The sequence below is a fragment of the Harpia harpyja genome, chromosome 2 (genome assembly GCF_026419915.1).
Source record: "Harpia harpyja isolate bHarHar1 chromosome 2, bHarHar1 primary haplotype, whole genome shotgun sequence".
Taxonomy (NCBI): domain Eukaryota; kingdom Metazoa; phylum Chordata; class Aves; order Accipitriformes; family Accipitridae; genus Harpia; species Harpia harpyja.
Genome location: NC_068941.1, coordinates 37488985 through 37502879, shown reverse-complemented (window position 1 = coordinate 37502879; position 13895 = coordinate 37488985). Strand labels below are relative to the sequence as shown.

General features: G+C 38.0%; 1 protein-coding gene across 2 annotated transcripts in view; it reads left to right on the top strand.

Annotated features, from left to right (window-relative positions):
• The window catches only part of GRID2 (glutamate ionotropic receptor delta type subunit 2), a 751024-nt gene that overhangs the window by 148358 nt on the left and 588771 nt on the right, over window positions 1-13895 (top strand). For both annotated transcript variants that reach the window (XR_008233407.1, XM_052776367.1), the window contains exon 2: window positions 2367-2522. Coding sequence is in view for 1 of the 2 variants with exons in the window: in XM_052776367.1 (XP_052632327.1) it covers window positions 2367-2522 (156 nt within the window). In the remaining variant the exon portion in view is untranslated. The remainder of the gene's footprint in view (window positions 1-2366; window positions 2523-13895) is intronic.

Sequence of the window (13895 nt, the reverse complement as noted above, 5' to 3'; positions counted from 1 at the left end):
TGAGCCAGGCTGAGAAATGGGAGAAGAAGCACAGGAGTTTATTAGGAATGTCTGCGCGTGAAAGAAACAAGAAAGATTCTCAGGAAGGTTCCTCTCTTGAGAAACTTGATGCTGGACTGGCAAATGCACTGTCTTGGGAGCAGTTCTCTGCTGCCCAGTGGAAGGGCTATGGGGCTGAAGGGGATTTTTGCGATGGCACATGCAAAGGAAGCACTAGATACCTTGGACTTTTCTGTATCCTCTACTCAATAAACAACCTGGATTTTCTGGGGTACAAAGCCAGGCTTAAGATGACATTTCCCAGCTGTAGAATAAGAAGCTGTACTCTGCAGCGTTGGCTGGAAGGTCTTTGGTTTGCCATGCTGTTCTGCAACACAGTCAACAGATGCCCTGTGTGTGTGCATGAAACCTGTGCGCGCTCACTTCCTTTCAGTGTGGCATTTGTTACACAATTACTCTACAGGGATAGAATTTGACTAATGACTATCATTATTTTCCAACTTTTTTTTTTTCTTCCCTTCTTGATTTTAACCTTGTTACGTAGTAGCCATGTAAAATTGTTCCTTCAGAGGTTTAACAATATTTGCTGGGCTATGTCAGCATCATCAGTATAGGTGTATCCCCAAAATGATGTGAGGTTTTGGTTTGAACTGTTCCATAAGGTTAGAAACAAACATGCTTTAAGGTATATCATTGGACAAAGTCTTCTGTACCCTTAAATGCTACCTGGATACACAAATAGTCATCTTTGTGGAGAAGGCATGGTTTGCAGCATCTTGCGTACCAAGCATATTCTCGGCCATGTGTGACTTTTTTTTATGGAGCTAAATAAAACAAGGGAAAGAGAAATGGGGGCAAGGGAGAAAATGAATGCTTTCAGCTGAGATTTGCACAGAGACGACAGGTGAATGAGGTAGAGAGGTAAAGAACAGCTGTTCCAGATGGCAGCAGCTTCAGGAGGGAAAATGCTGGAGTCAAAGCGGTCAGATTGTAGGAAGAGATGACGCTCATGTAGGATGAGTGGTGCTGGCAGGGAGATAAGTGTTGGAGGTCAGTGAGGAAAACACAATAAACACTGTCTGTGAAGTTTATTTCTCTTAAAGTAGCCATTTCCTGTAAATGAATCTTTTTCAGTTCTTTTCAGCACTGATTGCAGGTATTTACCTGAAATCATCAGTGATCAGCATTTTCTATTATCTTTGGCTGCCTTCGCCACATATGCTGCCTTAGTTGTGTTTTTTATTAACAACAAACACTCAAGAATAAATAAACCTGAAAACTGAAGAAATTTCATAATGATTAAATACAGTTTTCAAAAGTCTGTTCTTGAGGTGTCCCTTCTGTCTCTTTAATCTACTGCCTGGCAATGAAAGGTTTAAAGGTGCTGGAAAATCTAACAGCACTAATTTGAGGGTTTTAAACAATATAGCATTCTTCGTAGGACTATAACAGTGTCATTTGAGCCACCTCTGCATAAATACTTCATACAAGAAGCAAATGTAAAATAAACGGAAATTAGTGATGCTAAAAGTGACACTATAGTTTAAAGACAGGAAAAAAAAAAAGCTAAAAACTCTGGATTAGCCTTGGAGTTCTTTTTCAACGCATCTGAAGAATTGGCTGTGCAAGGGTTGGACACCCTCACTCTGCCAACTCCTCCTGAGTTTAATGGTTTCCTGTTTATGATGCTCTGCTTGAATATTTTAGGGAAAAAGGCAGAACAGTCACTTTCTGTCAGATTTATAAAGGCAGAAATTATTTTAATTAACCGCTTGAACTTAATTTACTGACTTCAAGAGTCAGACAGTTAGCTGGAGTGGTTGTTTTACAAATCCAATAGGATTTAGATCTGAAATAGTTTATATTGGCTGCTGACCTGTCTATTGATCATGATTGCCAATTCTAACTCATTTTCCTAGTGCTGCAAACATTTTAGGCTTATTCTCACCTCATTTGAACTTTATATTTTTTAATTGTCACTAGACATGATGTTAAATGCATATCCTAGCCAGTTGCAGTCATTCAGTATGTTAAATGGCATGTTTGGAACAGTGATTAGTTCTCACTTCTTGGCCATGTTCCTATACAGATAATTTGGGTTGTGCTTAACTAGATTTCCCCAATATTTCTAGCTGGAATCAGTGCTTCAATTTATGTCTTAAATTATGTCAAAATGTAGAAATTCTGTATATTGTGAAGTAGCTTCTGGGCTCTATGTTGAGAGAACCGCTCTTCAGAAGTGAGCAAAGGGATGATGTTATAGCTTAAAATGTATTAAGTGCTTATGATTAATGCTTTGGGATACTGCAGGTGAAAGGTGCAATGTGATTTTTGTTCTTTTTTTTTTTTTTTTTTTTTCCCCCCAGGGGCAATTTTTGATGAATCTGCCAAAAAAGATGAGGAAGTTTTTCGAATGGCAGTTGCTGATCTCAACCAGAATGATGAAATCTTACAAACGGAGAAAATCACATGTTCAGTGACATTTGTGGATGGCAACAATCCGTTTCAGGCGGTTCAAGAAGGTAGGACATCTAAACAGATTTCCTGCTGTTGTTTCTGCAGACATATGCAAAATGCTACCCCGACAGCTTCCTAGCTTTATGAGAAATTTGTAATTTTTGTTGGCTTCTCTTTATATAGAATATTAAATTATTGCATTTAAATTTGGATGTAGCTACTATGGTTTGTGTTGGTCTAGTGACTTCAAGCTATAAACTTAGCTTTTATCCATTTTGTAAGTAAAGGCTCTTGAAAAATGAGAGAGAAGTTGGACACAGTTTGCCTACATCTTCCCTCTTTTGCAGGCTGTTTTGAAGTTATTGTCAAACCAATAGTCCTTACTTTATGACTTCTTAATACTACTTTTCAGTTTAATTTTGTGCACCTAACAGCACTTAGTTGGAAACCATAGGTTGTTGTGTGGATAGCCTTTTCAGAACATACACCTGAAGAAGTTACCTATTTTATAGGAGGAATTAGAGATAACCTGATGACTCAGAAAGCCACCTGTATCCAATATGATTTTGTACTCAGTCCATCCTTTGTCATTCCCCAATTATTCGACAACAGATCAGGGTGTTGCTTTGGGCTCCTGTGATAGCAGTAGGATGATAACAGGAGTCAGTATTTGAAATCCCTCTGAGCTGGCTTAGTTAATCGCTGGTGTGACTGAGCAGTTGTCTGGAAAGACAGCTATATGAAGTCTTTAGAAATATGGATTCAAACTTGTTTCCTAAGCGTACGTTATTTCTTTGCTGTTCTGGCACACTAACTTCTGTCACAGATAATGTTTATTGTAGGTATATTATTAAACTTTTCTTAACAAGAAAACAAAATTTTGATGACTTTCTATATCCTTATTGGCTCTGTATTGATACTTGAGGTAGAACTTGAGATTTAAGCAGCGAACTTGCAAACAGTTGCTCTGATACTTGTGAAGTCAAAGGTCAATACCTGTTTTGCTTCAATGGACTATTGAAAAGGCAATGTTAATGAAAAGGTCTTTAATGCTTATATGACAATTTTTTATCAGTGATATCCTTCATTTTTGAGAATTTAGGAATTTTTTTGTTTTGTTAAGTTTTACAAGTGGATAGACCTGTGTAATGAGAAGCGTTACAGTCTGAGCCTGATAACGCTGAGGCAGAAAAAGAAGTGATTTTGAAAGTATTCCAATCAGAATCAATTCAATGTATTTGAATCTGAAAAGGCCAACATAAAAACTGAAGCTATTGGATACTTTTAGAATCCAGCAGGGGAAAATGGGTAAGTGAGGTCAATCTTTTTTAGATGCTTTCTGCACTGTTAGTATTTAAGCTTTTTTCCAATTCATCCAGGATGGATAATGTTAGCTGATGCTCTGTGGTTAACATTGATTAACACTGAAACTTAGCAATTAATTTCCTTTATCATTGTGTTAGAGCAATTGCAAATTATTTCACAGAAAGATGTTTTAAGCAACTTATTTATTTCTAACTTCAAGTAGGAGTGTCTAGTAAAGTAGAACATTCCGAAGACGTTAATGACCCAATATTTCAATATTCAATTACTTATATTTTGCAAAAGTTACATTTGTAATTTTTAAAATTATCTTGGTATAGTCAATATTTGAAATGTGACGGACTAGTTTTGACATAAATTTTATTACCATGTATTGGGGATGAAAGTTCTGTTGTGATATTGATGAGTTCAAGAAAGTATTTGCTAGTAAAACCAGTTTCTTGTAAATGCGTGGTCAAATACAGCTACATGGCTATCAAAGCCTCATATTCACTATCTTTTAAGTGCCCTGTGGTTTTTTTGACATAATTTGAGTGAAGAACAAAGGTTGCATCTTTTGTATGCATATATCTGAAATTTTGCTTGTTGAACTATTTTGCCATAGTTAATGTGTTTTCTTTTAATGTGTTTTAACTGAATATAGGCATAAGCTGCACTGTAATGTTTCAATTACTTTGCACCAGTTTCCTCACTTTCTCCTTTCCTCTACATCTTTATATCACTTGCCCCTGTTCTTAATTGGATTTCTTACAAGTGTTAGTAGCAGGGAAGGGGACCTCTGTAACTGTTGCCACATATTTCATGGTTTATCCCTTGGAAAAACACTTAGCCAAAGTGCACTATACTAAACACAAGAAAAAGAGAATTTAAACGCTCAGGCCATTTCTGTATTCCATTTGTAAAAGAAATACTACCTGCTAAATCTCATGGTTTTTAAATGTGTATGGCATTCAGTATGCCCAAACTTGCCATTTCCATGCCAGCACGAGCCTTTCCTTGGAAGCATAACAACACTAGTATGAGTCTGAGGTATCATGGCCTCTCCCATCGGGTAGAGCCTAACGTGCAAAACTGATATTATTTATTTATTATTATATTCTACTATTTATTTATAATTTTTTATATATAAACTGCTTGATGTTTGCTCTGTTTTAGTTCACAATATCTGGGTTTTTTATGGTTTTGACTTTTTTCATCTTGTCTGAACTACAGAATAGCTTTTAAAAAAAAGAGCTTTTAATGTTTGGTAAAATGTTAATTTAAAGCATTAGAGCCATAATAATAACAAAATTGGTCTAAATTTGTCTAAAATATGCCCCTTTTAGTGACTAGAGAAGGTTTTTAAACTTGCCTAGCATTTTGAATTTCAAAAAACAAGAAGTCATGAGCAAAGATCTGATAAAACAGGACATTAGATACAGAGGAGATATTTACAAATTTATTTTTCATAATGATGCACTAGTGGACAGCATGTATTACTTCTACCTTTTATTTCATTTTATTAGCAAAATTAGCAGGTAACTCCCAAACAATGTAAACAGGAACACTCCGATACTTAATATTGATTTTTGGGATGTAAAGAGAATGAATTTGAGCGGATCGGCTGCTCTGCGGTACTTACTGCTCTTCCCTCTGAATCTGTTTTTATAAATTATTATGGTGCCCTGAAATGTCTTCTATTTGTACCTTAGGGCATCTCATTAAGGGTTCTGATTGGAGCGATAGGACTGTGTTGCAAAGCTGAGTGGTTTTATCCTAGAAGAGCTGTGAATGACATGCCCCATAATATCACTGGAAGTGCCCTCAGGGACAATTTATAGGCATGTTCTAGTGCATGGAAACAGGAGGTGAAATTGAGTTTCTTTAAGTTAGGGAAATTTTTCTACCCTTCAATATATGCTCTGTCAGAGAGGGCCAGCAGCAAGCATGATGTGTGCGGTTCCCTGTGCGACTCGCATTTGCTTGTCAACATCGTGGGGTGGCATGGGCACCCATCAGGATGGGATGAGGTTGTGGTTGCCCTGCAAGGGGGGAGGCAAGTCCAGGGCAAGCCCAGTTGGTAGGTTGGGATGAGGACCAGCGAGGTGCATGGCCCGGTGTGGATAGCTCCAGCCTGATGGGCGCAGGGGAGAGTTTGCAGAGGAGGAGAGTGGCTGAAAAGGCTGGCTGAGGCATGTGGATGGTGCATCCCAGGCCCTCGCAGAAGCTGCAGCCCAGTTGCTGAGATGTGTCAGTGACACACACCTGTGGAAATGCCCAGCATGGCATGTGCCTTCCTCTCTTCCTTTCTTCCTCTGATACAAAGTACTTCTCAATATTGATAATACTCTTTTATGTGATGTCTCGAAATATTTGTGTGCTTGTGTGGTTGAGAGAGGAAGAATATTGTGGCTGGCTTTTTTATGCTGTGTCCATATCGAGTGCTACAAAGGGAAAACAGGAATTTAAGGGGTTTTTTGTACAGACAATGAAGGAAGTAGGGATAGTCTGTTCTTGCATGGTAGCAAGTTGGTATTTTAGCACTACAAAACAAGGAATTATGATGCCAGATGCATACTAGTGGCAATAATACTATATAATAGCATAAACTTTATTTCCTTTCCTATGACACTTAAATTTACAGAGGTATTTAAAGAGGGGTCGGATAGGCCTTCAAAAGGTTTTGAGTTCTACAATATACTTAAACTGTAATTATTTTTGAAGAGAGTCATGCGTCTGTATGTCTTTTTAATGGACTGAGGTTTTTTTCTCTCACTGGGAAATTTGGTTGAAATAAATATATCACTTCTTTCTTGTTTGTCAGAAAATCATTGTGTTCTCTTATCTTTCCCTTTTATTATTCTTGTGTTTACTTCAATACACTAATAATTAAAGCCTAAATTTTATGGTTCAAAGCCTGCTATTTCCTCCAATCCTTAATTTCTCATGAGTAATACGATCATATGGTTGCTGAATGGCTAATGCAAAATATGCAATAGTCTGTGCATTTTTGTGGGATTCTCTGCTGAGTTACCTTGGTAGGCAGACTACTAAATATCTGTGTCAATCTGCTGCTAATGATTCCCTAAACCCTCCTTGTCTTCTACACATTTTCCACAAAGTTGTATTCTTGCAATACTGATTTATTTATATTTGAGGGAAGGTGTTTTCCATTGATGCAGGTGTTATTGTCTGCCGTAATTCTTGTTGCAAGGCAAGTGAAGGAAGGGGGGACTTTGGTAACTTGAACCAGAAGTAATACCTTGGCTTGTGCTGATCTGCCTCCTTGGGCAGCACAGTTTCTACAGCCCCCATGCTGCCATTTCCAGTTGCATGCCAAGAGTTATGGAGCAAACTCTGCAGGTGTTTGCAGTGCTTGAGGCATCCGCAGCATCTGGAGGGTTGTCAGAGCTCAGCAGGACCCACGTCCAAAGGTGGGTAGGGTCCTTAGAGATCCATTGCCAATATTGTAAACCTCATGGCAAACATTTTCTTTCTATTTGGTGCCGATATTTTTTTATCCTGCTCCCTTCTCCTACCTCCTTTTTCGACAACATCACATTTTAGCTATCTTAAATAATATCTCTATAGCGATCCAATGTTTTCTTCTATAGGCTACCTATAATGCATGACAAATAGATTTGACTGATGCTGTTTGAAATCAGCTTTGTTTGACAAGTTTTCCTATTGCAATCGTATATATGTGGGGTTTATTTTTTATTTTTTTTAAACCAACCTTTTTGTCATTCAGGTTAGTCACCAGAGTATGCTTACAGACACCAACTCAAGCCTTCGTAATGGCTTTTGAAAGCTTATTGTGATCAGTGAAGTAAATAAGGCAGTGAGTCATAACTAAATGGGATTCAGCTGTAGAGTAAGAGAGGTTTGTAGGGCAGCAATACGTATGAAGGTCACATGCAGGATTTTATTCAAGCAAAGTTTTATGGTCAGAAATTACGGCCTGATGGATACATCTGCTTTGGCCTTTGGGACTAGATGAATGTAATAAGGTTGTCCTTTCCCGTTTCTCTTATTGCTGTAGTAGAAACCTGTTTAAATCCACAGATTTCATGGACTGCTGAACTTCCTTTCATGTTGTATCACTTATTTCTTCAAATTTCTCAGCCTTCCTTGTGCTGTTTATTAACCAGTACATGTTCGGTTTGAGATTAAACATTTACAGGGTTGCACTTCTTCACTGCCCTTCCATTTCATTCCAGGTTTGCTTTCTTATTTTCCAATAAAATGGATTTTGACATGAAACGATATTACTGATACTGAGGAAGAAAAAAATCATTTTCAACTAGGATTTGAACTATAAAAAGTTAAGAGAGAAGAGGAGGAGAAGCATTTCAAAAGTGATATAAAATTCCATTGTAAAATCAGAAACTGTTGGAAATGTTTGCAATTGCAAATTGCTTGTATCATCAATATTTCAGAAAATATGACAAAAAAATCTTTTGAATTACCTATCTTCTGTGCATCCACATAATGTACCAGTAGTGGTGGCACTCTGCCTGCCCTGTTCTCAACGTGCTGGGTGAGAAGCCTAGTACACCTACACAGGCTTTGTTCTCATTTTAGTCCTGCTAGCCCCACAAAATCAATCAGATCTCCAATTTGCATAAATGCGCCACGGGAGTCCAAGTGTTGGCAGCTTAAGAAAAAAGATTTTAAAACACTGGTGATAACATCATGACAGTTGGGAAGACAGTGGTTGCATGGGAGAAGATCAGGGAGAAGGGAAGAGTGAGCATTGACTGATCTAGAAAAGGGATGTGTAATAGAGGCTTAGTTTAGGAGAAGCAGGATGCATATTTAACACATTTTCAGCAACAATTTCAAAGCTATTGTGACCTTCCTTTGCCTGGAAATAATCTACCCAGAGCATACTGCAAACTGTAAAAGGGGATCAGATTTATTTTGAGTAAGGCCTCATACTGTTACAGCAGTTACAGTAATTGCAAGACTTCCACCACTCTCGTCTTTGAATTTTGAGATCCAATGTTTTCTAGTTCCTAATTCTTTCTGTACTAGTGTTTTCTCCAGTTGCAAGACAGCTTCCATTATCTTTGTTTCCAGTGTGAAAGCAAACTCTGGCAGCTGTAAGCTGCAGTGGACTTCCAGGTACTTGAAGATAAAAAAAAATCTATTATCTTCAGCTCCATAATATCTCCCCAAATCCAAATAAATTAAAAAAAAAAAAAATTCAGTCTATCAAGAATGGATTTCTCCAGGGTAGTTTAAGCAATGTGAGAAACATGGTTTGAGGAAAAGAGGTGCAAAGCTCAGCAGTCCTTAGTGTTTGCAGATGGCAAACCTAAAAACTTTAAACTACAGATAGTAGGGCAGTTGAAGAGCCTTTTCTGACATATGCTTTCCAAATCACTGAGCCAAAGGGGGAAAAAAAGAGGCTTTCTACAGTGCAGGCTAGGCAAGATCCTGCCATCTTTTAGTTACTGTTATCCATGTTGTCTCACAGCGTAGCTACAACCCAGTGAACATATACTTTGTGACTGGTGCATGACTTTGTTGTGGTTCAAGGAGAGAATATTAGTGTTTGTATGGAAACCACTTTTCTTCAGGTGACCACGAAACCCAATAGCATCCCACTGTTACACTTGGCTGCATCACAGCATTCAGATGCAACGATATGGCTGGAGGTATTTGCGTGGGACTACACATCAAACCAAGGACTAGTGTTTCAGAGTTTGCATTATGTACCCCACTGCCTTTCTGCAGTCTTTCTTTCCTTCTGCTTTCTCATGACTTTAAAACAGCAAGAGTCATTTTCCTAACACTGATGCCATTTGCCATTGCCAGTTGCCAAAGATTGCCTAACATTAATTTTTATGGCGGATTTTGACATTTCTATCAGAGCTTCCACTTTCAAATGACAGACAGAAATTTTAATAGGCTTGAAAGAATTTCCTTCCCAGGTTTTTGCTTAAAAAGCATGTGACTGTGAGTCAGGTTATTAACCTCTTTGCCTCTTTTAAAAAGGTGAATCAAATAAATGAATAAATAACTGGACAAGTGTGATGCCCTTTGGTGGTGGAGTGCAGAGTGAATTTTATCACATTACTATAGGAGTAGCTAGATAGGCTGATATTCTGCAGTATTTACACTTTAAATCCAGATTGGATCATTTCTGATTTTGCAATATGCACGTTTCCACTTGCAGTTCACAAGTGCCCGATATATGTTTTCATACATTAAACACGGTGCTTCAGTCTGCTGTGTTAATGTACTCTGACACACTGCCAGTAGTTTACTTTTGAGAGAGCTATACAAATTGTGATGTGATTAAATAATATCAGTAGTACATTTAAATGGTTAAAGCCACTGTGCCTGAAGGCTTTTGGGGTATTTTAACAAACAGAAGTATAGAGACAAAGCAAATGAGAGATGCTTCATCTTCCTAGATGCCAATTATTTAGCTAGCACCCTAGGCTGTCAGTCCCCCAAAGTAATCTCCTTAAGTAATGGACACCCTATCCGGATTTCCTCCCTGTCTTTTTGTGAAGCAATGTCCACTAGAATCACTACAGCAGTCAATCATCACTGTCCAGCCAGAAATGTATATTCCCAGATAGGCCTCACAGCCTGCCAGCTTGCGTCAGGTGTGGCAACTACCAAGCAATAAACCGCTGCATTCGATTGTTTTCTGCTGTATGGAGTCCTCCCAAGTCCTCTTGTAAAATAATGTTAATTAGGGATTTTGCTTTTGCTTTTCCTGACAAAATTCTCTGAATTTAGCTAAAGTCACTAAGTCTTTGTTTCACCTGACAGTTTAGGTACAAATACATATCTGACTGTGTACAGAGCTGTATTTGCTGTATGCATCTATATCTGTGTTTGTCTAAAAGTCAATTTAATTAATTTTAATTAATTAATTGCTTAATTAATTTAATTCTCCCCTTTGAGTCTTCCTTGCTCTTCTTTCCCTTCTCAAATATCTTTTGTTTAATTTACAAGCTTTTTTTTGTGTTGTTGTAACCTGTTAGCTCTTTGGGCACAGGCTGTATTCTTAGTAAGTACACTGATCTGTATTTGAGGAAATTGGGTATTTATGTGATCCAAATAATTTTAAACATACTCTTCTCTATGTATATGATCAGAGTCAAAGTGTACTTTATGGAGGACACTAGTGTTTTAAAATCTAATTCTGATAATGAGGAAATGAGCCATGACACTCTGGAGGTGAAGCCTGAAGTGAATTATGAAGGTCATTCTCTTAGATGTGGAAATTAATTATATTTTAGCCTGGTTCCCTCTTACTTAGACCCTCTATATTGTACACTACCAAGTAATTTTGACTAAATACCAATTTATGAAAAATTATCTGAGCAAAAGAGAGCAGTTACAAGGACAGATTTTGAAACTAGGCAGTTTTTTATTAAAACACTAATCATATCAGAAAACCATAACGTTTCATGTTATCTTTTTGAAAGGATGTCTGCTGTGAGATTGTAATGCTCATTCTGTTTGACTGGCGGTGTGCCTTTAGCTTCTGTGATTACTGGCCCTTCTAAAACTTTTTTCTTCTTAAAATCCAATCTTTTGCAATTCTTCGTTGTGTAGTCTGAAAGAGTATTGAGGTGAGCCAAGCCACTCTGAAGGGTGCAATGGTTAAGTGGAGCACTCGTGGGGGGAGATGCAACAGGTAGTGTTGATGGTTATCAGAAAACATTTACTCTGAGCCTGGAATAGACACGGGAGCATTGCAGAGCCTCTCATGTGCTGTTGATACACGAGAGGGTTTTGGGGTTGGGATCTTAATGTAAGAGTATAAAGCACTAACACATGGGACTTAACTTCATGTGGAAATTAAGCACCTGCTTAAAGGCTTTCCTGAGCAGGGATATATTTAAGCAATCCCAAATCAGTAACTTAACTTTATTTCACAGCTGGTATTCATTACTTTGTTTCCTTTATGGGCATATTTTCTCCAGAAACTTGTAGATCTTAGCAGCATTTTTGCATCCTGCCCCTCTGGTTATCCAAATGACTGTGCCAGGTGGCTGTAGCTCCTCTGCTGTTGCTGGAAGCAGAAAATGTGGCTGCAGATCATGGCTGTGCCCTGTGATGTCTGGAAAAAAGTTTGAAATCACAACGAATCTTCCAGAGTGCCAGGCCACAAAACACAGCTAAATAAGTAAAAACCTACAGAGGTTTTGCTTCTGACACTATGTTTTATGGCAAGAGGATTATGATGTACTGGGCTCGGTCATCACAAAGTAGCAGAGCGCTGTACTCAGAAATTGCAGTTTCATGTTACAGGTAAACAATTTATGTTCATCCCATCCCTTCGTGACCTGGTGCAGGAAAGCAAGCCAGCAAGAAGCTGCTTTCTTTTTCAAAAAAGTTATGTTATGTCTCTTTAGTACCAAGTTGTAGCTCAGTGGCAAGCCTAGTGATAGCCAGCCCTTGCAAAGGGCAGAGGAAGGGAGCGTGATCCCCCCTTCCAGGTGCAGCCAGATGTTGGACCAGCTTTGCTGTAATGCTATGCGCCAGAAGCAGAAAGCAAACAGTCATTAATTGGTCAAATGCAGAAGCAGCCAGCCTTTCTGAGATTGCCGTTTCAGTGAAAAGGGGTGCCAAAACTTTGTTTCCTGAACAGAGAAGAGGAATGTTTGGAGAAGATGAAATCCATTCAGACTACCAGAAGGAGTTTAAAAAAAAAAAAAAAATTACCTAGATTATAACAGCTAACATGGTCTCTAATGGGTGCAATCTGAAGTGTGAGCTGATGCAAAGAGACGGACTTGTCAAGACACTTGTTAAAAGGCTTGGTAGTTCTACTTGAAACATACGAAATTTGAGTTTCTTCCCGAACTCTGCTAATCCTAATTCTCTGACAGAAGAAAGGAAAAGGGACTCAATAGGTGTAGATAAAGGAAGAACACAACTACCACTTGGTTTTCTTGCCTCTCCAATATTTTCTTTTTTATGTACTTTTATATACTTTTCATTCTATCTTAATTTGGCACTGATGGATCAAAATCATACTCTTCTCTGTGCTTGGCTCGTTGAGTTCCACACATCACGGGGTAGAAATTGCTTTCTCTGATGACAGGGGAGAGACTCTAGAGATATCTGTGCAGCACAGAAGCAAGTAGTACTTTGCCTAACTTGGTTGTGTTAGACAAACACAGTGACCTTGATTTAGAAAAGTAGTAGCTGAGTGCAAACAAACCTCTGAAAACACTAACTTAAGATGTCTGAAAGTAATTTTCTTTGCTGTCTTAGTTCACCTATCGCATTAAAAGATGTACTGTTCTACTTTATCTTGAAAAAAATATATAACTATTCAGAAAAGCATTTTTCTGTATTCCAGGAAGCAAGACTTTTCTTTGCAGTCTTTGCTAGTAACAACAACTTCCTTCTTAACAGGCAAATTGTATCTTTCAATACCAGGTAAGAGCATTATATTGATAGTTCACAGGAATTCTGTAGCTGGAACATTTTTTTCATTGACTTTCATTATTTAGAGGATTAACCTTTTAAAAGAAGGTCAGCATGGCCCATGTACAGTTATTGCTTGGCCCTATGAGTCACACTCAATTCACAATTTTTTAAGCATAAAACATACTTCTTTTTCAATATTTGTCAACTTCTTTTTTGGAGTGCCTTGGAGGAAATCAACATTTTGTTGTTTATATTGCAGTACACCATGAAGAATTTCTGTAACACTGTTTTGTTTTTTTCTCTCTGCATAGATCTCTTGACCCTCATCAATTCATGCCTGAAACTATATTATTAAAATTTATTGTGAAGGGGTTTTTTGTGTCAGAAGGGAGGATAAGCAGTCATAGTTCATGTAAAGTGCTACTTAAACCTTCTGCCAGCTGAGCCTTTAGGTCAGTAAGGCTTGCTTAAGGTAGGTTCTGATTCTTCGCAGACAAGATGCCATCAAAAATATTTTGACAGGTTGCGATGTGTTATGTAGCATAAAAATTCATTAAGAATTGGTTTCCACATATAAAAGGCAGTTGTGGATGTGACAAATGGGGCTGGGTATGGCTAGTCTCCATTCCTCCTCCTTTCAATAAACTTAGCAAGAAAGGCAATGTGTTAAGATACTTGTTTTTTAGCAAGTGCTGTAATCCTAAGGCTCCTTGGAATTTGAGCAG